A 24,463-nucleotide genomic window follows, 5' to 3' on the forward strand; every position below is an offset into this window, starting at 1 on the left:
AACATATAACCATGAAACACGCAATAATAAGGATTGAAATAGGATTATAGGAAGTTAATTAGAGTAGATGGTATACATTTGCAAAATATATAATAAAATCAAATAAAAACAGGTCACGTTACAGAACATGCTTGCAACCTTTTGGATACGTACAGATCATGACACAATGATTTATACATGAGAAACACACAACATCACCTCGAGAGACACATAAAAAAAGAGAATTGAGTTGCCTTATTACTCTTCGGACAAAAATATGACTCGAATTGATTTTTATTTATATTTTTTTTAACATTCGTGTCACGGGACGGCTAGCCGTTACATTCAATTGGACAGACAGTCACTAGCGACCGATCCACGAATCAGGGAACCATAGGAGAGGGAAAACCACATCAATTTAACCGCTATAAAAGACACGACGCTAAATTGGGGAAAAACCTTTAATTGCTGTGATTCGAACCCTGCTTCATTGTAACACAGGGATACCACTGCGTTATTAAGGCAGTTGCAACTCGAATTGAATTACTTGCATAAATATGAGTCCTTTATTAGTTAATTAATTAGTCATATCTGCACACTTATAAAAGAAATATTCATTTAGTGGGAGTGTAAACAAAAATTAAAAAAATGTTTAAATTCTGCCCCATAACTTTGATGTGTAGGACTACAGGTGAAAGATAATTTGTTACCATATCATTACAGGCAAAACTTTATACACTTAGCCATGGAAAACTTTGTAAATTTTATACATTTTGTGATGAAATGGTAACAAATAAGTTTTCAGTGTCATACTATATCATTAAACTATTAACACAGAATGATAGTTTTACTATAATCTCAGGTCAATTATGATCGCCATTAATTAATTTTTAAATTCGATTACAATCAAGTTTTCGGATCATATATATGTTGCTTTGTGCTAGGGACGTTAAAAATGAATCAGAGCGTTAATTAGCCGTCAAGTTGGTACGATTTTGAGCCGTTCTTCTTTTAAGGATATGCGTCTGGTATTTTTTGAGTTCATGTCTACATTAAAATTAGAAATTGAAGTAAATGAGATCGATCGTGACATATTGTCATATTATTTATAGGGAAATGCTAAATACAGTCCACGTGCATAAAAAAACTTGTACCTTCCATATTAAAAGTCCGTCCCCTGATTTTCATGATAAATGTACAAACAATTTATGCACCTTAAACACAGCCTTAAAGGCTGTATTTAGCAAACCCCTTATTTATATTGTGAAGGAATTCTCATAAATCAGTTACGTATCCCTATTCCTAATTACTATATTTAGAGTTGTAAGCTGCTGATTTATAGGTAATCAAACCAACTTGACGTAGACTTTGGATTACTATTGATACATATAAATACACATGATCTTTCTAAACTAAACATTTTGTTGTTTATATAAAATTTAGTGAAGTAGCTATCGGCACAAAGTCAAATAATATATACAATTTGGCATTCCTAGAAGTTATATATTGGTGGAAAACAAGACTAGATGGGACCAATCACATCTTAAAACTATATATATTAATCATGATGCATGAGATATTACAAATCAATAATAAAAATAAGAAATTAGTTAATGAAATTTACAGACATACATTCACGGGTTGAACATAAGTCCAAAGAAGATAATATTTGCTTTTTATTCACGGATAATAATTTGTACCACCAGACAAACACAAACACCCACAGATTCATAGTTTTCAAAGTCTGGTTTTGGATTTGTTAAAAAGTTTTTTTAATTTCCTTTTGTGATTGTATCGATCTATTTCATTTAATTAAGGGAAATAATTAATCTTTTTAACAAAATTGTCTAAAAATCCTTCTAACTATTGGATGATGATATATTGGATGATGATATGTGAAAAAATCAAGAGACAAGATTAGGAAAGAGAATTAGTGGATATCACATGTCACTTTCTTAGAGTGTTAGAAGGATTTTAATTAGGCTATTTTGTTAAGAGGATTAGTCATTTCCCTTTAATTAATGTTTTAAATAATCTTGATTTTGATCCGGTAATAAATTAAAATCATGCTCTTTTAATTCCGGTTTCCAAATCAAAACCGCGTTTTTAGAAAATATTAGACGCATGTAGTACTTAAGATCGAAAACATGCATGATGGTCCAAAACTTGAACGATCTAGCTAGCTAGTCGATCAGGCAACCAACGTTGTGAGCCACTACTTAAATGGTTCGTCTTGTGATGCAAATATTTACTTGTGACGGATTTTTGTCACTAAAAGATACAAAAGAGAAGATCAACTTGCTTTGTAATCAAGTATGATTTTGGACCAACATACATAGTCGAGTTTGACTGCAGAGCTTTTTTTATTTTGAACAGCTATGATTTTATTAACAGATATTTCGGCAATGCGCCTAAGCAATAAAAGATCACAAAATAGTTACAAAAGGAACGAAGAACTTGCTAGCCATATCGGGCAAAAAAAAAAGCTACCGATTAGATATCCAACAATATGACATAGAAACACCATGGTAAGGAAGAAGGGAGGAACAGGCACACTTGGAGAGCGCAGTACAACGGAGAGTTGTATTGACCGGAAAACATCACCGCATGAATCATCAATGACCCTATAAACAACTTGATTTCTATGTTTCCAAAATGACCACCACCATATGAAACAAGTCACCTCCAAAATTCTTTTAAATCTGGTTGGGAGTTGAGAAGCATCAATACACTCTAACAATAACTCCCGTTTATCAAAGGGCATATATCTAAGCAAAACCAACTGTTACACATTTGCGCTAATGAGTATAAAAACTGTAGAGCTCAGGATCGATCGATTTTGTTTGTTTATGTACGTTCTACTATGATTTCAACCACGAAAAAGGAAAAACCCATAGCGATCATGTTAGTTCCATTTAGCCAACCCTTATGTATCATCATGTATTAGGATAACTATTTTCATTGGCGATCGACAACATTTTACATATGGTTGTACGTAGAAGTAAACTTTTGTCTTTCGGCACAAAAATAAAAGAAAGAAATCCTTTATAGATTTTAGCTACATATCAATTTACACTTGTGAAAACATTGGAAATTTCTTGGTAGATTTTGAAGGTTGGTACAATCTCGATCTGAGGCGTGATTTTTTTATGTACACTACCCGACCATATTAAAAGTTTATTAGTACAATAAAGTCAATATACTTTTGTGAAATTGGATTTGATGGATCCTTATTTAAATTATAAACATGGGACTGTCGAATTTTCTTCAATGGATCGACTCTATGATCAAATTAATTTACCTCAAAATAAACTTGACTAATAAGAATAGAGAATAATTAGTTGTTAAAAAATATGACTTTTTATGAATTACAACTTCAACAAAACTGGCATGCATTATAAGAGATTATCACCATAATTTGTCCGGTAATAATCTCACACATTTTCATTGGTTTTTCCACCTCAACTCAAAAATATGCATACAAACAACTGAACAAGTAAAGTAAAATATTTCCAGTGCGTGGAAGAAAACTAAAAGTGTTAATCGTGTTGCATTTCAGCTTCCTCGAACAGACAACATGTCAAACATAATTGATTTTAGTTTAAAGTAACCATGCATCACCTAAAACTCATTGTATTGTGGTTTTGGTTAATTTCAGCTATAAAATGAAAATGTGAATTTATAACTTAAATGGACCAGAATAGAAAAAGTAAAGCAACAAACTAACTTCTTTTATGATTAAAACGTAAAAGAAATTGTAAATAATTAAAAAAGAAAATGTCAATAGTTGGTGTTGATCAACCTGGAAACCTATTATTCTGTAATGTATTATTACCTAAACTATCAAGCTATAATATATTGAATTATAGCTTCTTCATTATGAACAGTTAATTTCTATATCATATAATTGGTACATCACTAGATGTAAAACTATAATTAGCTGGATATAATATTTTTACAAAAGATCTAATATTATATTTTTTGTAATTCCAAAAGCTCCTTGCTAATTATCTAATAAAATAGTTATTAAAAAAAACTATATAAACTACAAAAATATTTATGTTAAATTCATAACCATAATCAGTGTTGGCTTAACCTTTTTGGTGGCCATAAACGAAAAAGTTTTGGGGGGCCTTTTTAGTTTATAAATGAAACATGATTCTCTTTTATTCGGACCGTAAACCTCAATTTTTAATCATTTTTGAATGACTAGATTTAAAGTTACGGTTCAATGCAACATTAAAAATCGAACAACTATCATAAATCTTTCAAACAAACTAGTTATTCAAAATTAAACAAAATGTTTATTTAAAACTTTTCAAAAAAGTTAAAAAACAAATACAGTCATACGCGCGTCATAAAGCAATTAGAAACTTAAAGAGATATGCTAAAATTATATAGTTTATAAATAACATCATAATAAATATAGATTTATAAGATACATGTAGTGCTTTAGTAAGAATCAAAACATATTATTTATGAATAATGATTTTACTATATAAAATCTCATAGCTCTAAAACGAACAACAGACACTTTGAATATAAATAAATTATTTATTTAATAAATCTTTTCATATGCTTCATAAACCAAACTCGAGCCCAATAGTTAAAAATTTTGGAGGACCTAAAAATATGAAAGTCTCAAGCCATTGCCTAATTTGTTATAACTATTGAGCCAACAGTGGCCATAATATATGAAGATTTGTAAGGGCCAAAACACCATATGTTATAAAATTATCATTAGACACTCAAGACAGTATGTTATATTAACCAAGGGCAAATCACCTGAGTTTAATCTATTATTATTCGTACATTACATTAATCTTAGCTACATTTTTTCCATTTATTTTTATTCCCTTTCTCTTCTCACTGCTACCACCCCTACCGTTGTATCGCCTACACCACCATCACTACCACTGTTCTTCCCTACTAACGCCGCCATCACCATTGACAGAAATTATGATTCAGAGTGAAACTCGTCCTTAAGGCTATTAATATAGGGTGAGTGATATGGTTAATAAGTGTTAAGGGATAATCGCTCGGGTGATCGGTGATCGAGTGATCTACCTGATAGGCTCCTACCTTAACAGTCATGAGTCTGTCATGGACTGACTAGTGGATAATGGTAGTGGTGGACTGGTGGTTATGGCGGTAGATGATGGTGGCGGTGATGGTTGTGACGACGACGGATGATTAGAAGTAGCGAAAGAAGTAGAATTGAAAATACGTGGATGAAATTTATCCTATCCTTTATAAATTAAAATTTTTACTTAAATGGCAAATATAATATGTGAGCAAATAACTATTAAACTTCAAAGTTCATAATTGTAAACTTGTAATAGATACACTAGAGATGGGCTTAAACTTATTATGTTATGGGCTGACTTTCAGAATAATCCAATACAAATACATGCTAAAAACCCAAATATAAAAGGCCCATATCATACCATGAGGATTGAAGACCCAGTTATTATACTTATACATTTGGCCGATATTTGCACAACCGGATAATCCATTTATCCAGCTACATTTAAAAAAAAAAAGAAGATAAAATCAAAAATATACAACAAAAAGTACTGTAATATTTTAGCCAGAGTTGCTAGCGCGACAATAGTAGAAGAAGAATAAACAAGGTTAGTATAATTTTGTATTATTTTCATTTATATATATCTTGTATTTATTTATTAATTATTACGCATGAATACTATATGACTTGTTTGTATATATAGGTTTTTTTATTATTATTCTATAAAGTGTATGTATAGTGATTTTTTTTCTTTTCTTTTTTAGGGTTTTGTGAATGATGATGAAATTTGTTAATTAATGAATTTAAGGTTTCAATTGAAATTTTAATGGATAAAGATGTTAATTTTTTTTTTTAAATTGTTTTAGAGATTATAAGTATGAAATTAAATAAATTTAGGGTTTTATTGTGTGTTTGTGATGAGATGAGGCTGCTAGGTGCATAAAGCATTAATTTTTTAATTTTTTTTGATAAGTTGATATACGTGTAATACTATAATATCTTATATATATATAGGTGATGTATATACACACACACACACACACACACACACAACTGTATAGGGAAGAGTTTGGCAGATATGGATAAAGGTGTAAATTGAGTTTAATATGGATAAAAAGATACTGAGACAATATTGGGGGATTCACTATCGAGACCATTAGGCCGTAGCACCATATGATGTTTCCCGTCTGTCTTGCTGTCTAGGAGCCATAAAGGAAACCGAAAGCTGTTTTCTTTGAAACTAATGCTAGATGAAAATTCAGAATTTGATTAGGGTTTTGAATGGGTAAGTTGTTTGCAAAACCCATTTGAATAGCTTACTACGGTGTATATATTAACACCAAATGTAACTCACTTAATTGGCCCCAAAATACGAAAAGTCCTTTTTTATTTGCTTCAAAGTTTCAATACATTGGACTTAGAATAATGAATTGATACAATTATTATGGAAGAGTGTAAAAGTGATTTTCAAATGTTGAAAACCTATTAAGATGAGAATTGTTAGACAAAAGTGATTTTCAAATGTTGAAAACCTATTAAGATGAGAATTGTTAGACTCGTACGAGTCTAGTCAATAAACACTAAATTGAGTCGACTCGGTTACTTTACATATACTTGATTTACATCTAGAACTTATGTAAACTAGAAACAAACTTCAACTCCCTAATGAACTAGTGTCGGCAATACCACTTGACCACAAATGGTGATATGTAAATCAGTTCTTTGTAGGTTTGTAGCTAACTAGAAAAATACAAATTTCGTGAAGGTGTAGCTATTGTTTTTAAGAGGCTACAGGTTTCGAGGGTATTGATATGTAAAATTGTAAATAGTCTTTTAAAAGTTCCTTTTGAAAACACATGTGTACTTGGTTGCTAGAGTTGAGTTAGGGGTTTATGGAATTAGGAAACATTAATTATTCATATCTTTGACAATATAATCCAATCCGTGTTTTATATTATGCGTATACATGAGTACATCTATCTTGAATACTTTTTGTTTTCTTTTTGGTGTCGCACTTTGGACATGGATTACATTTTGATATTTTTTCTTTCTGCAGGTTTTTTGTGGTGGAATTTGACCATATGCATCTGATGTATTTGAAACTGTAGCAAATAAATCTTAGCACTAGTATTATTTTGCGAGAAAAACAGTTTGTAGAAGCTAACTTGCAGAAAATTTAAATCTTTTGTAAATCTGATCTGAGAGGGATTGCAACAAGGAACTAGTTCAGCTTAATGCCTGACAGACGTATTGGGAAGATTGGTATGGCCGTCATTTTATCTTCTAAAAGGGCTTGAATAAAAAAGTTTGAACCCCATTTTTTTTTTTATTGAGGATTGTTTTGAGTAGTTGTCTTTGCCTTTTTTAGTCATGCATGCATGCTTAGGTTGAATAAACCAGCTGAATGTTATCTTTTATTATTAAGTTTGTCACATTATGTTTGCTTCGAAAGACTTGGGAGTCTAACGACTACATGAACACTTATAAATCTCATATAGAATACTTTTTGACACATTCTAAAACTTTTTATCTGAAAGAACCCGTTTAATATATGCACCGTTAATGCCATATATCCGTAGCTGTAAAAAATTGTCTATAGCTTGATAGGTATTGACCGTCCAGTATGTGCATGTCCAATTTGCAAGTTTTTTAATTCTTCTAGCATTAAAATATGAGAAGCAAGCGGTTTGTCATACTCATTACAGATAGAGCTTTAGTTTTTCTTATTGATGGCCAAAATTGGTTCTAGAAATTAGATAGTGTGGTCAAATAACTAGTCTAAAATGTTTCCAACAAACTATAGCAGCTATCAGTACTCAGTAGTTTCTAATATGTAGATTAATCTGTTTTTCAAACAAAGGCACAACTGATGCAATCGGTTTTATAAATACGAGCCACAGATATATGGGAACAGGGAACTAAAGCTTAATCATCATACCTACTTTTACTTCTCAGATGCACTGTTTTGAATTAGCATATTCAGATTTATGGCCATGAGGCAATCCACCAAGAACTAACTCAAAGCCAACCAATATCATGCCCAAAAGTGCACATTTCATTTTAGTCAGAACTCTGATGGATATACATATTCAAGAGCCAACCTTGTGACCATTGACATATAACTTAACTGAAACAAACTATCCTGCTAAATGTGAAACTTTCATCAAGGTATTTTCATAAAGCCAATGACTAAGAAAAAAACGAGAAGGAAATACATATTATTACCTTAGTTTAGCTATCTTGCACCAAACTGAACAAAACTGAAAATGGGACGAATGAAAGTTAATTGAAGGAGAATGTTGAAGGGGGTGGAAGTTTTCCAAGGAAAGATAGGGAGGGGGAGGAATGAAATAATATATCCGTGAGCTATAATGATTAATGTTTCTTTCTTGAATCCCTATAAATTAAAAATAAAATTCAAACTGTTTTTCTTTTTTATTTTTCTATGGAATTGATTACCAGTGACCGTACATGCCGAATTGTAAATTGTAAAGTGAAGCCTGTATATTGCAATGTATAAAACGAGTTTAGATAATCTTTACTAGCTGAGCGATTCTGGAGCTTTAATGAAATTTACTAAAACGTTTCTAAGATACATTGAAGGACCGTGGACCTGTCAGTATACTGATGTAAGGTTTAACTTTCTTCTTTCAGTTTTTGGGTAAAATTAGACATCTGCCTGGTTGGTGTTATGTTGAAGGATAATTGGGAAGAGAAGCATGGTACCAACATACCGGTTCACGGAACTTTTTCACAAGAGTTTCCAGGTACTCCTGTCGGCAATATGAGACTTCAACCTCTTCAAGGATGTCCTCATAATGATCGTCTTGCTGGGTCATCAAGCAGAACAAATGTAGCAGCTTTTACTTCTTCTAAGTCAATGCCTGATAGTTCCATTCCTCCATCATCAAACTTGCAGTCTATTGCTCAACTGGCATCTATGGAACCTGTGAGCTTCAGGCATCAGCTTGACAAACAATTTCATCAGCAAAATCATGATTTAGAATCTAAAGTGAGTTCCAATGAAGCGTTAGATGGTTCTAATTTACAAGATTTGATAAAGTTTCTCTCTGCCAATTATGGACCCATGAAAACACCACTTGAAGTGGGAACTCCTGAATATCTGAAACTTGTTGAGATCTTACAAAAGAACTCTGGTCAACCTAACGGGCTTTCAGGCCAGTTGAGTGCCAGAGGGAATTCTGGTGAAGATGTATCTTCTATTTCCATAGATAGTCAAGAAAACATAACTGGGAATGGCATGAAAAATTATTCTGATCTTAATCCTCCCACGATAGATGAACAGAAGCCACCTTCTCAAAAGGATACTCGTGTATCTGCTGAAAAACTGTGGGAGGGATCTCTTCAACTAAGTTCTTCTGTCACTTTGTCGGCGGTCACCTTCTTTAAAAGGTCTTGCCAATTTACCTTTAGCTATTTAAAGATTCTTTTAGCCCTATTAATTAAGACCAGGAGTCATTTTTCAAGAATTGTTATTATTGGAAACTACTATGTTTGTTTCAAGTGGAATATAGCTTTTAGTTATATTCAAAATTTCTCTTGCTTTTGTCTGGATTTAACATGCATTTTGGATGATGTATGAGTCGTCTTATGTTCAAAATGTCTTGATTGTACATTATTTAGGGTTTATTGATGTCCCTTAGAATGCTGGCCCATTTTCTTTTGAGGCAAGAGATTTTAAGATTAGAAACAAACATTGTGTATGTTTTTCATGTTTTATGAGTTGTGTGTTGAAGATTAGAGATTCTCACATTTTCTGTCAAATTATACCATTTGAGCGGTGCTGTAAAAGGCTTTTAGAGTCACTTGATGCCTATAAGTTAGCAAACACACCAAGAGGTTCAGTTTGATTATATGACATATTATATTCATAAGAACTAGCCATTAATGTTCGCGTTTCCTGTTTCTCTATAGTTGGTACGCTAGACCTAGAGAATGCAATCTAGGCGCACTATGGTTGATACAAGAATGAGACTATTGGTGCCATTTTATGTTGATATAGACCTTTTCTTGATGACTCTCGATTGTTCCTGTTGGATAGAGATAGAGCATTTCTAAGATGACAAGGATAAGGGGTGGACAAGGATTGGTGACTTTGTTAACAAGTCTCCTATTAGTGGGGATTGATATCTACTTACTATGTCCATACTTTCAGCCTAATATATTTCAGAATGTGAGAGAGAGAAGGAAAATTTTGACTCCCTCTCTGCAGGTCCGTATGTTGTAGCGCTACAGTTTGGGTTTCTAGTTTTCTAGAGAACCTCATTTCTTTGGTACCAATGTTTGGAAGCGATAGATTATAGCATAGGTCATGAGATATAGCACCTTGTAAAGTTTATTGCATAGTTTGGTATCAGGTATAAGTACCACCCTGAGACTGTTCATTGTAAAGATTGTTCACTATGCTTAGATTAATTGCCTGTAACTAACTACTAAAGATTATAAGTAGTTCAGCCCACTATCATGATGCTTGTCAATGTCATTTGGGATTCTAGCGATGCTTAAGTAACATTTGTCCAACTAGCTATTTGCTTAGAGCTTTGTAATTTCTCAGGTGACAAACTGCACAATATTTATATTCTGAAGTCTGAACACAAAGTTAACAATAAGAAAAAACCAAGTGCTAAGTTTCAGATCAGTAAGTAAAACAAAGGGAACCACATACTGCATCTCCATTGAAATGCTCTTGAGCAAGTTGATGTTTCCATAATATCTACAGGAAGAAGTTAAGTGTGTATATGCTGAAACACTTTGTTGGTATATGTTTTCTTTTTCCATATGTTGAAGACTCATTTTGATAAACTGAAGCTTAATTATCACAACATGGTCCATTTGTCACTGTATTTTCATGAAGCCTGCTAACAAAGTATGACCAAAATATTCTGGGATAATTTTTCTCTGTTGTCCTAGATAGTCAGCCTTTTAGTGGCAGCACAAAAAGAAAATCTAGCAAACTGTTTAGCATTTATATTAAGCAGCTGCAGGCCGTCAACTCTTAAATCTAAGGAAAATCAGGAGACTGAATCTCTTGAATTATCAGTTAAAATATTATCACTGATTCACTGTTTGATCAACTTTTATATATCTTGCTTTTTAATGACTAAACTTTTTGTCTCCATTATATAGATGTCTTCTATTTGGTGTTCCAATCCTGTATGAAATAGTCTAATCTGAGCCATGGCCCTTTGCATTTGAAAGATTCATTTTCTAGTTTGATAATAATTCTTTAAGTAATTACAAACTGTAAAGTACAAGTGCACATTGGAGTCCACGTTATTTAATATCGTCGTACTGGAGTCTACTGCATAAGAAATGTACACCTCAGATGTGTAACTGGTTTAACTTGATATTCTACAAATTTGGAACACTGAAGACAAGTGTTTGCAAAAAAAGTTGGACATATGGGAAAGTATGTTATATTTTAATGCCATTTGTGTGCAAAAAACATTAGTTGATGACAACATAGTTGTAAACTAGGATGCCACATTAACTTTAGGTGATGGCAACATAGTTGTAAACTAGGATGCCGCATTACCAAAGAAACTGAACCTCAATGTGCAACACACATGCTATGTTTATACAGGATTGGAACAACAGTAAATTACAGGACTGAAACCACCTGGGCATATGTCCAAAGTGCGTAAATTTGTTCATTCAAGTATTTTACAGGTAGAGGCTTGATTGTCTATTCATGACTTGAAATAATACTTTTAACAGAAAACCCAGTAATATAGATTTATAAGAACGGAAGGACCTATTGCCTTAAAACTTTACTTAATAGTTGACTCTTTGACCCACCCAGATCCCTGAGAATACAAGGTATATATGGTTGGCGCTGTAGAATAAGATATATATATTCTGCTAGTAGATCCGGTGTATGTTGCAGTGGCATCTGATGTTAGGTCATAGATACGCTGATAGCTTGGTGATTGTCATTGTCATGATGATGCTGAGATATCATGAAAGGATGCTTAAATTCCTTTTTGGCTCTTTGCTGTCAATTATATCAACTCAAAATAAGTATTAGAACCCACTTGTAAAAACTTTACACCCGTAATCAAATGATTAGGTTTGAGACTTCAAGGGGGTCATTCTTTTCATTAGTTATAGGAACTCATCATAAGATATCTACTAATTTTGTGTAACTTTTTAGGCTTTGGCTTTCTTTGTGTTTGCTGTTTGGTTTACATTGTCTTATCCTCCATTGCTCGTAGATATTTAACTATTGGCAAAAGAAACACCTCGTTTTGGATCATCAATCTTTGTTGAATCTGTGCGTGCAATATTGATGTCTTGGACAACTAGGGCTCTAATTAAGTTAAAGTTTAAACTTAATTGATGATTGCTTATTTAGAGATAATAGGCTATATATGTCATAGTCTTGGAGTTGAGTTATGTAGAGTTTCTTCTTATGGGTAATTGTTTCTTTGTAGTGGTGAGAAATTGGTTGGTAACAACTGGCCTGAACTCATAGAAGTTAAAGGAAAAGTAAGATTAGACGCTTTCGAAAAATATGTTCAAGATCTTCCTCGCTCACGGAATCGCGGATTAATGGTAAGATGTTGTTATTATTTTTACATGAATTAGTCTACTCGTTCTATGCATTTTATGTGTTCCACCTATAACTCGAACTGGTAGTTCCAACCCACTCGTGAATAGATTGACGGTCGGTACATGCCATCTTTATGTTTAACGGGTCAAACATGCTAAAAAGTGGGTCTAACACTCTAACGTGCCTGAAGTATTTAATGCATAAAATCTCCTAAGATTTTTCACGTAAACAGATTAGGTAATTACTAAAATAGTATAATTTTTGTAATCATATAATTAACAAATATGTTATCTTGGGTGAAATGGTTTTAAGCAAACCAAACCCTACCTGGCCCATCTCAACCCGCACCAAAAGTTGGCCTTTTTTACTCAAATCCTTGCTGATCTGTTACCAAATCTGCCAGACCCACCCATTCTACCACCTCAACCTCTAGTTCTATGATTTTTGATGATAGATTACACTCCTAATGCTAAACATTAGAAAGACTTTGCTGTTGAAATTGTTCTTTATTGGTTTAACTTTACTTGATGGAAATCAACATGTAAACTTACCATTAATTTTATGCTAATTATTCCCTGGTCACTTATTTATCAAAAGCTATTGAATATTATAGTGGGTTATACTTATATATACATGCATTCATCTTTTCTAAATGTCATGCGTGTTAAGTTGGAATTTCCGTAACACTGATAGAGATGGATGATTCCTACTCCCTAGTTAATTGATTTGTGGTCCACTAATCAGATAAGCTTATTATGAAATGTGCTAACATGTTGGGATTTTGAAAGGCACGTAGAGATGGAACTGCAACAACGTTTAATTTGAGAATTGGGTATAGTATTTCATACTATAGTTAACTTTACTAATGGATGTTTACATAATTATGTGTCCAAATCATATTTAGGACCAATATGCCCATGTTAACTCCCTTATTACTATATGTATAAAGATAATAATGTGTACATACACACAAGTCTTTCGTATGTGTATGGAAATAAAGAACTCATCCCCTAGGACAAACACATATTTGAAATTTGCTGTAAAAATGATTTTATGCATGAATTATAATTTAAAGTACACAAGGTAAGTTCCCAGAGATCTGCTGAGTCATGTGTACCTCTGCAATAGTTGAATTTACCCGAAGTTCATGTGTGGTCAGCTCGCTAATACTAACAGGGGGATGTGCTATTGGTTACTTTCTAAATTAACATATCAAGTTAAAATCAACTAAATCTATTGTTGTTTCATATTTTGAAAGATAATGATTGGGATGGGTTTCACGCCGGTTAATTCAATGAAAATCATGGTTTATCCCAATGCAGGCTACAGATCAGTTACCATGTGTCTGGAAAAAATATACATGGTCATTATTTGACTATCTTACCCATATTGATGGTCATGTTAACTAAATGACTGTCCAAGTATCCTATAACAAAGAAATTATCAACCTCCAAGCTGAATCAAAATCACAGATGATTGCTTATATACATAATGATGGGCATATCCTAAAAAATCACATCAAATCTGCTTGTTAGACAAGATAGTTATAGTTAAAAGTATCAGGACTAAAGGAGCTGCTGAAACGGTCTTTTTGTGGCTCGCATGGTTTCTAAATGTCAAATTATTCACGCTAAAGGGATCTGCTCTCTGTTATTAAATTAACTTTTGAAAACGAATAGTTTAATTAGATTACAATAACAAGAAATTATAATATCTTCATTGAGCATCTCATGCAATTTAAACGTTGAAGCATTTTAATAGTTCTTAGGCTCTGCCTATCGATTCCTTTGGGGAAAAGAGGCAGAAAATATGCTGAAGACTTGCTTTAGAGGTCTCACTCATTGTAATATTGTATGGGGAAGAAGTGGACTTTAGAAGCACTCCTAATGAGTTAACAGTATCAGATTTTTTTATGGATCGGTTTACAACCTTTAAAGTGAAATAGTTTTCAATTTAAATAAAAAGATCCTCTTTCATAATTCCCTTGAATTCTAGTGGAGAAATGTATTCTATGATTGTAAAATGATTTTTTTTTTCCAGATTCCTCGGAATAAATAGATGTGTCAAAGAAATAGAATAGGGTCCTACGTCAAATAACTTACAATGGAATTCGGGACTTGCCCAATAAAAACTGCAAAACACACAAGGGAAGTCCTAAAACAGCTGGGATGTGTGTTTAACTAAGAAATATCCAAATCTTGTGGTTGTACCACTTTGCTGACCAACTTTTCACGTTTGAAATGAGTTTGCATATGTGCAACGGTAACACATGAACTTAGTCAATTACTCAAGGTACCAATCAACGTGGTAATTGATTGATTGGTTGATTATTGATCAAAGCATTTGATATAAAGTAAAGACTTATTAATCTACCTTAATTCAATAAAAACATCAATGTAATAAAAGCATAAGTGACTAAGTGAGATATATTTTAAATTGGAAGAAGGTAGTAGAAGAAAGCAAGACATAAGAACTTTGTTGATGCAATGATTTCAGAAGTTAGGCTGTCACCCCTCTGTATTGCAAGGCCGTATTTTTCTCCAATCAAGGAAATGTTATATTTTAAAACTGGTTCTATCAATTTCTCTATCGGATCAATGGAAGAACCTGACGGTTTTAAATCTTCACATAACCAATCATATAATGACTACAGATATAGATGCTGAAATTAAACCGATGGTACAAGATGCTCAACTTTCCTACATGTTTCATTCTTTTCACCCTTTGTCTTCGTCCGTCCAGTCAGCGCGTAGCGAATGTAAAAAGCATTCATCCTGGTTTCTCTTCCTCAAAAAATGTCATATCAATTATAACCAGTTAATGTAACACCATGGGCATAGCTTGAAAGGTCACACACTCTCAAGCTCTGACGTAACTCTACAAGAACCACGCCACACTAAACTTCCCCATTAACATCTAAAGTTAAGCTTTGTCCGGTAGTCCCTTGACCTGTGTAGTTTATCTGATTATTACAACCTCAAAAGATTATAAGCAAATCCAAACACTATGCTGTACTCATGATTATTATTGTTTTTACATAATAAGTTTAAAATCGGACATCCAAAGTTTCAAACACACCCAAGTAATTTAGCGGGTGAAATATGAGGTTCATCTCTCTTAGGTTGTATAAAACTGCAGAGAACGCAGCAATTAAAACCTATGCATCTGCATGCCTATAGTATGTAGACGAGGCATGCAGTTAAAGTTGAGATGTTATTTGTTACTTGTAGACCCAGAAAGCTAAACAAATCTGAATATTGCAGTTAAAGTTGTTTATATGTGTTCAAAAGGGTACTATGGAGGGAATCCCTTAATCCACTGTACGGCATTGGTACCCACGTATCCCATCCACAAGGTACCATAGTGCCCGACTAGCCCAATCCCCATATTCCATAGCCCAGTTTTGAACCTGGGACTCAAGGCTATATTGGTCAACTCCTTCACATGTGGGACAGGGTTATCACATGTTGTTATTTGTGTATGACCATAATATCCAGAGGAAGGCAAGGCATCACATTCTGAAAGCTCCCTTTAGTTTGCATTACTTTGGTCCCTGATTAATGAGTTCTTTACTTGCAATTATATTGCTTCTTTTTTTGCCCCTTGTTAGGTAAATAAACACCTTCTTGCTTATTTAATTATCTCTTATTACTAACTTTCACGTAAATGATTTTACAGGTGATCTCAGTACATTGGAATGAAGAATCATCAAACATTGGGCTGGTTGGTATGAAAGAGGTGTGTGCTCTTTAAGCATTTCATAAGCCTAGTACTCCAGTAGATGACACTTCACTTAACATAATTGATTGGCTGAAAGTTAGAGGGCCCAATTCGACCCATTTACTTCTTAACGGACCCATTTGGATTATATTTTATCTATAAAGGTTTCAATGGGTTAGTAAGAAAAGTTGGCTTAAAAAGATACAGGTCAAACAGGTAGAGAATCACCTAAAGTGTGGAGTGCATAGAACCTCCCAAATCATTTTAGTAACAAATAATATTTTTAATGAAGTAATATAACCTGTAATCAACTGATACTAAGCATTGATATAATATTAACCAGACCTGATGTATTGCAAAATTTACCATAATTGACCTTGAGTCTATGACCAGACCTACCCAATTTGCCACCACTAGCATAACGGTTGCGGCTAATTTTCTTCATTTTCCTTCTATTTCAGGTAGCCAAAGGATACAAGAAAAGTTCCAGGGTTGGATTTGCAAACCTTTCATCGGGTATAGATCTATACATATGTCCTCGTAGTGATCCTATTATCACAATTCTAGCCAAATATGGTTTCTTCAAAGGTATGGCAGTTATTGATGACAAGCCTGATTCAATGATTGGTTGTGTTGTGTGGCGTAAAAGCCGACCTGTAAATCCTGTTGGGAACACATCAGAAGGTAAAAGTAGCCCAGATTCTATTCAACTTTTGAATTCCCCACCTGGTTTTTCCATCAGTCAAGGCTCAGAAAAGAAACCCTCACCTGAAAAGCTACCTCCAGAATCCAGTCAACATGACACACGTCTGACTTTACCATTGACAACAAACAGTGAAACTAGCAAGAACGTTGCATTTACTGAATTTGACCATAAGGGGGCTAATTCTTCATCTAGTTCTAGCCTGCTACAGATTTCAGTTAGTTCTGACCCGTCTAATATGGTTAAGAAAAGGCCTTTCGAGGATGATGATCTTCCTGAGTTTGACTTTGGTATTTCTAGTGGAAAGTCTACTCATGTAACTCGGCCTCTAAATCCTGCTAGTTCTGAGAACAACAAATTAGCATTTGTCGACTGTCAAAAGTTAGATAGTTCTCTTTCACCTCAGCTCCCTTTGGTTGCTAGTTCTGAGAACAACAAATTAGCATATGTCAACTGTCAAAAGTTAGATATTTCTCTTTCGAACCAGCTCCCTTTGGTTAATGGTTCCTTAGAGCAGTCGTCGAAAAAGATCAAACTCTTTGAGGATGACGAGGATGATATGCCTGAATGGTGTCCACCAGAGGTTCAACACCAAATGCCGTCACAAAGTACAAGCACAAACTTCCAGACTTTACCTCCATGCCCACCACATCTGTCGCTTCCCCTGCCTCCGCCTCCGCCTCCGCCCCCACCTCCACGTCCTATCCCTCCACCGTCAAGAGCCGACACAAATTCATCATTCTCTTACCAACCATTCCGACCTGCAATCAGTTCTCTACCACCCACTTTTGTTGGACCTCCACCACTGCCGCCAATGCCACCACCGCCGCCGCTACCACCACTACCTTTTAACTCGTTAGGTGGGTTCAATTCCAATCAAGTCTCATGGCATCGGCCAGGTTCTTTCAATGTCAATCTGCCATTTCCACCATCTAATGGAAGGCACTCACAACCTTGAAACAAAGGACCGGAGATGCTAAGTTTCAGTCTGTGTCTATGTTTGTACATAAGTGGAACTTTTTTTTTTCTTCAGGAAAGTCATAGATTGGAAGGTGTATTCATAAATTTCATGTTGTAGATTTTTTTTCCATCAACCCTGTTTGTCTTTTCGCCTTCTTTTTTTTTTTTTTCTTTCTTTTTCTCAGAAAATGTGAAATAAGGTCTTTTAAGATTTTCAGATTTGGAGAAGTATATGTTTCTTGTTGATCTTTTCATTCTTTTGTAAGCACTAATATGGGTAATTCCATAATTGTGGTATGAAACGGGCTAGTTTGACCTTTTATGTCCAAAGCTTCCTGAAATAATTAGTTGATCAATAAAAGCTCTCAAATATTATTGAAAATAAAATTTCCGGGTTTTTATTTATAACTAAGATGAATCGAGATAGCACTGTTTAAGTAAAACCTTGAAGCTAAAAATAATGTATTAAGATCCTCTAAAAGTTGCCAACTATAGAGATGAAGTTAGACAATCATTAGCCCTTGGATTACAATCAACGTTTAAGATTCAAAAATCAAATTTTAATCTTCGTTTTTGATTTTCATTTTAGGGTTTGAGATTTTTTCAATTGATCCAACTTTAAAGGATACTTATCCAAAAGTAATTAGCAAGTCTGAGTACATAATATAGATAGATTAGTTATTTAGTTTATAATTTAGACATCAAAACAAAATCATTTGATTATAAAGATTGTATGTTGCCAATAAATTTGACATGCAATTATTTCCATATTTAATACAAATATAACAAATTTTTTTATAGGTAGAAGAAATTATAACATTTTTAGAATTAGTGTGCTCACCTCGAGTTTAAAAAGTTTGCTCTACCGATATGTTTTTGAAGCTGAAATCATACCTTTTTATCATAAAATATACAGCTGAAATCATACATGTTTATCATAAAACATACAACTATATAAGCATGTAAAAACATATAAAAATTCAAAATTTCCTCACATGGATTCAAATTCAATTCCTTCGATAACATTTAAGAAATACATCTAATTATAAGTTTGATTATTTTTTGTTTTATGTCACTCGTTAAGCATTTAGTTTTTGTCTGTTCCTCTTTAACATCAAAAATCAATATCATCAATATTAGATCAATCATTCCTATATTTTAACAAAACATTGAACAGTATCCTTGAGTATTTGTACTTTTGTAGCATTCATATTCAAACGAATAATTTTAGAACTCAGTTATTAAAATTGCAAAAAGGGTCAACATAGGAGTCCACATAGTAGTCACGTAAAACTTTTGAGTGAATTTTATATTTCCCCTTATTAAACTCTACAAATATCAAATATACTCATCTCATTTTAAATATATTAAATTTATCCAATCTAATTACTAAAATATTAAATTTCCCCAAATCATAAATTTAATTACAACTAAAACTAAAAAATCAATAATAATTATCTCCAAACCATAAAATTACTACAATACTCTCTCAAAAGTGTTAAAAATTCCTGTTTATTTTCATTCTAGTAGCTTACCTGATCAAATCACCAATTATATTCATAATTATGTTAACACTTTTCTTTATAGTTTAGTTAATTGTTTTTTTTTAATTATTATTTTCATTAGAGTAATTGATAAGTTCTGAATTTACCATTACATTGTTGACCACTAATCTATAGTATGTTGTCACAAACATATTTGTTAAAGACGTACAAGATAATTAATTTAGTAGTTTATAAAAGTTTGGGTGCAATCGTGTAGATTTCATGATTAGGCCAACAAAGAGCTTTTTTTTCAATCACATAAACCAAGTATGTTCTTGTATTTGGCATTTCCATAATTATGGATTTTAGAATTCTTTGTATATATACATGGTGCCATTGAAAATAAAGAAGTTGCAGATTCATGATGTTGAGTGTTTCTTTTCTTTCAAAATAAGCAGATCGCTTGGCTTTTAAGAAGACATTGTAGTCATTTTGTGATTAAAAGATAAATATTATGGATTTTTTATATTTAAATCTAATTAAATTAGTGATTTGGGGAAATTTGATATTTTAATATTTAGGTTGGATAAATTTGATATTTCTAATGTTGAATGGGTATATTTGATATTTGTAAATAAGGGAAAATATGAAATTCACTAAAAACTTTATTTGACATGGCATCAGGCTATGAGTAATTAAAATCCTACTATCCTCACACCTCACTTAATAATAACTGGGTGACTTCTGATCACTTGGCCCATGTTTTTGTAAGCAGCCGATTTAATCTGCTAAATATAAAACTTAACAATTAGCAACTATCAAAATGACCACATTTATTTTGTTGTTTTCATCCTGTTACTCTCCAGTCAACTATCACAAATAGTTGAAATGGGTTTTTACAAGGCTATGTTTTGCCAAGGTTTTTTTTGGACAGTGGCGTTTTTTAATCGCCCTATCAACTGACCAGTTTGGGCTAGGACCAATGCTTTTTGGGGCCTCAGGCTACCTGTTTTGTTCATCTATAATATAAACCAAAGATGGACAAATCAAGTGAAATCCCACCGTGGCGCCGAGATACAAACGAGTTTAAAGTAACTAGAAATACGAATAACCAACAAAAGAACATATCATTTACACATGACAGAAACGCAAACACGTTAACCTAACAAATGATTAGAAAGATATAAACCCAGAGCGTAGGTTTTATCATTTACATTGTCAATTTACAAGCTCTACCGACTATTTGACCAAATCATACTATGATATTATAATCCACAGAAGAATATGGAACGCCCAAGAAGGGAAAGTCACAATTATGTAGTAACAATTTTATGCAAACATAAACCTAAAGATCACCATCCTCCACAGCATGCCAGTCACTTGACTCTTCACTTTCTGAACGTCTTTCACGATAAGTTGACCGAATTGTTTTCGAACTTTCACTAAGACGGACCCAATCACTATTTTCACTTGCTGAAGAAAGCCTGGTACTTTGAACATCACTGAAAGATTCATCCTCCTCACGATTCTCGGTTTTTATCCTATTTGTTGCATTGCCAGTCTCAGTAGAGGTTCCAGTTACTTGATGAAGTGGATTCTTGATTACTTGACTACCCGTTTCATTGGGAGTGTCCTCTGAAATCCCTGTGGGTGTATTCTTCTTGTTTCTGAGTTTTTCCAGGAGTACCTCGCGCACGTGAACAACCTATAGTGGAACAATCGAGACAAACTCAAATTAAGAAACATGATTGAGCATAAACTGTGGTCCATTTATCAACAATTTGACTAAAGATGTCTTAAGGGAAGTGTTGTGACTCTTAATCAGATATCTAAAGACCATTTTCATATGAAAGTATAGAGTAAATACATATTAAGACGAGTCTCATAGTCCGGAAACAACTAAAATGGTGTTCGGATGTATGTTGTAAGAAAACAGCTTCTAGGAGATGCTGTATGCTTAAGATATTTGAAGTTGTAATAATCGAATATTAAGTTGTACGATTGTACACATTTTTTTATTTATGAGTCATTAATAATTAACCCTGATAGATAATTAAACCAATAATGGTCCAAAAAGGACATTGTGAGAAAGGGAGATCTCTTGTATTATAAAAGGGGTAAAAGTTTATCGAAAGGTTATAAAAAGGTCAATATATCACATTAACTTGCAGTTTGTTAATCAGTTTTCTTGCTGCTGACATGAACTATTTATGCAAAGTGATTATTCAATTACCAAATAATCAGAGAACCAAAAGTAGTATATGCTTAGACAAACATTAAAGGCTGGTTATTACAACTTTGAAAAATCCGAACACCCCCTATGCTATATCAATTTGAAGCAATGCAAAATTTTCAAATTAACTCTTTCATTGAATGCAAATATAGAAGAAATGTACAACATGCAAATAATGAACATAACAGGAACACAGCTACCATATGAGAATATCATCTTACCTCTGGGGTTGATAGAAGCCGATAGCCATCCTCATCTAAACGTGGAAGCAATAGAATGAAATAGATCATCCAGAAGTGTTCTTCACTCACGTCATTCTGAACTGTGTTCCTCAAAGAAGCAAGGTTTGGTACCAACTGTTCAATGGCTGAGGCGTGATCCTTCTGAGCAGGGGACATATTGAAATCTGTGATCAGACCAAAAGTGTTAGCAACCCAGAGAAAAACAGTTTTAGGCAAATTTCCTGTACTTTGTGTATTGTAACATTATAAAATTTTATACCATGTCTACAAAAGCAGCATAAGTTTTGGCCTAATTGTTTTATAAATAGTAAGTAATACATATGGAAATCAACACCATGACAGATTGGTTAGAAACTCTAAAAGCAGTAAACAACAAGTTGCATGATAGTTTTCTAGTTTTTTAGAAATAGAACCACATAAAAAGTACAAAACATACAAAATCAAGAATATCAAGAGAAGAGTAATAAAGAGTTTAAAAGGAATATTTTCTACTAATATTAAAAAGCTTCATTTGAGTGATAAAAGCGAGCGTGTTATGATATAAATTGTTAGGTAAAACATGTAGTTCGTATAAAAAGTGTATATTTGTACTTCAATGATTCAGTAAGCTTTTATGAAGATCTATAACTTAAAGGTTATGAGTGACCTTCAGGCCATTCGACCAACTTCCTTTTTGGCTGTTTTTTATAATTTTTCCCCACTTGAGCCATTGAGATAAAACAACAATTTTCCAATAAATATTAACGAGTATTTGATGTAATTGCATACAAAAAGATCATGGTTCTATTTCACGCACTAGGGCATGCTACGGCTAGAACTACAAGTGCTAAGGCTGGTCTGACATTAACCCTTTTTAGACACCTTCAATTAAAATCTTGTTTATCAACTGAACTAATATCATTTTGCAGGCTCATAATACATCCAACATATATGATCATATATATTCTTTCAGTGCAATATGATACAACCAGATACAGGCTCCACCCAGTGTACTATTATCAACTAAACTAACATCACTTTATACTATGTAAGTTCATGATATACCCGAATAACAATGATCATATATAGTCATCCAAGAAATTATCATAAAATTTCTACCCAAGGATGTTCATATATTCATATGTAGACCTCCAAAAACACACTAACTATTAATAGAGACAAAATGTACACGAGAAGATTTGTATCGATATCTTTGCTCTCTCTCAGTATTCATGATACATCCATATAACAATGATCATAACTAGTCACAGAAATCTATATCACAAACTTTCAACAAATCATAACCAAATACATCCAAGAAATGATCATAAGTAGTCATTACAATAAAAACGTAGATCAATATCTTGCTCTCTCAACCAAACTAATATCACTCTATAGCATCGTCATTCATGATACATCCACTTAACAATGATCACAACTAGTCATTTAACCAAACGCTCTACAATTCACACCCATATACGTCCAAAGAAAATGATGATGACTTGTCATCAATTAATGTTAACTTGTTAGAATCTTGACACAAATTCATAAACTGATCTTCTACCAAAAATTCATGATGATCATATCTACACAATTAACGATGACTCGTTAGGATCCTATTATACACTTTATTCCCTCCCTAGTCCTGAGGTCCCGAAAGGAAATGCCTGGAAGGATTGACACACGCACACACGTACAGACATACAAACGCGTATACGCGCATACACAATCATATCTACCAAATTAACGATAACTCGTTACGATCATATACTAAAACTTCTAAATCATAATTTGATCATATATACATTCATATCTATATATTCATACTGCAATCCACATATACACAAAAACATAAAGTCTACAAAAAAGTTCAACAAAAAAAATCAAACCTTTATCTTGCAAAGACAATGGGAACTCAATCCAACATTCGGGCCGATTCGAAACCGTCTTAACAAAATCGACAACATCTTTAGTAATTCCAACATCATCATCATCATCATTTTCATCATTTTTTTCAAACTGAAGAAAATTTGAAGCAAATTTAGTAATCTCAGTAACAGTTTTCTTGGGTGATGATAACAAATTCTTAAAACTGCCACCAATTTCCGCAAGATCATTTTTTAAACCTTGTAAAGAAGAAGATGACGGTGACCCATCACCGGAAACCCCATCACCGGAAAGATGATCCGGTGATGAAAAAGGTTGGTGGGGTGGTGGGGCAAGAAAAGTGGCAACGTTTTGTACATGGCGGTTGATGGTTTGTTTGAAGCTGCCGGAAAAATCAGATTTTCCGGCGGCGGTGGGGGATGACGGCGGTGAAGTGTCGTCGTCGGAGTTGAGTGGGTTGGGATCGGAAAAGCAAGAAAAAGATGACATGTTTGTTTAGGGCTGCTTTTTGGGGGATGATTGTGATGATGAAATGTTTATGCTGTGATAAAAATATAGAAAGATTTATGTATATCTATATCTATGATATTGATTCATTCATTCATAAAAAATTAAAAAAAATTAGGATGAAATATTTTGAGTGAGAGTATCTAGGGAGGTTGTTTTTGGATTTTGTT

At 33.3% G+C, this 24,463-nt stretch overlaps 2 protein-coding genes across 2 annotated transcripts; one reads left to right on the forward strand and one right to left on the reverse strand.

The window, feature by feature from the left end:
- The first annotated feature begins 5,508 nt into the window (after window positions 1-5,508).
- LOC122596067 lies at window positions 5,509-18,283 on the forward strand. Its single transcript, XM_043768580.1, has 6 exons — window positions 5,509-5,612; window positions 7,062-7,267; window positions 8,660-9,418; window positions 12,460-12,580; window positions 16,257-16,316; window positions 16,760-18,283. The coding sequence occupies exons 3-6, from the start codon at window positions 8,697-8,699 to the stop codon at window positions 17,957-17,959; spliced, it is 2,103 nt and encodes a 700-aa protein (XP_043624515.1). The 5' UTR covers window positions 5,509-5,612; window positions 7,062-7,267; window positions 8,660-8,696; the 3' UTR covers window positions 17,960-18,283.
- Window positions 18,284-20,602: 2,319 nt separating this feature from the next.
- LOC122596624 lies at window positions 20,603-24,449 on the reverse strand. Its single transcript, XM_043769235.1, has 3 exons — window positions 23,789-24,449; window positions 21,900-22,084; window positions 20,603-21,150 (listed from the first exon to the last, which is right to left on the reverse strand). Exons 1-3 carry the CDS (start codon window positions 24,273-24,275, stop codon window positions 20,791-20,793), a joined length of 1,032 nt encoding a protein of 343 aa, XP_043625170.1. The 5' UTR covers window positions 24,276-24,449; the 3' UTR covers window positions 20,603-20,790.
- Window positions 24,450-24,463: the final 14 nt, after the last annotated feature.

The sequence above is a fragment of the Erigeron canadensis genome, chromosome 4 (assembly GCF_010389155.1).
Source record: "Erigeron canadensis isolate Cc75 chromosome 4, C_canadensis_v1, whole genome shotgun sequence".
Classification (NCBI taxonomy): domain Eukaryota; kingdom Viridiplantae; phylum Streptophyta; class Magnoliopsida; order Asterales; family Asteraceae; genus Erigeron; species Erigeron canadensis.

Excerpts from the sequence above, each read along its gene's own strand:
- LOC122596067 (XM_043768580.1), top strand. The coding sequence starts at position 8,697 with ATGTTGAAGGATAATTGGGAAGAGAAGCATGGTACCAACATACCGGTT. Across the intron at positions 9,419-12,459 it reads GCGGTCACCTTCTTTAAAAG|TGGTGAGAAATTGGTTGGTA; the intron begins GTCTTGCCAATT and ends GTTTCTTTGTAG. Across the intron at positions 16,317-16,759 it reads GGCTGGTTGGTATGAAAGAG|GTAGCCAAAGGATACAAGAA; the intron begins GTGTGTGCTCTT and ends CTTCTATTTCAG.
- LOC122596624 (XM_043769235.1), bottom strand. The coding sequence starts at position 24,275 with ATGTCATCTTTTTCTTGCTTTTCCGATCCCAACCCACTCAACTCCGAC. Across the intron at positions 22,085-23,788 it reads ATTGTCTTTGCAAGATAAAG|ATTTCAATATGTCCCCTGCT; the intron begins GTTTGATTTTTT and ends GTCTGATCACAG. Across the intron at positions 21,151-21,899 it reads GGCTTCTATCAACCCCAGAG|GTTGTTCACGTGCGCGAGGT; the intron begins GTAAGATGATAT and ends GTTCCACTATAG.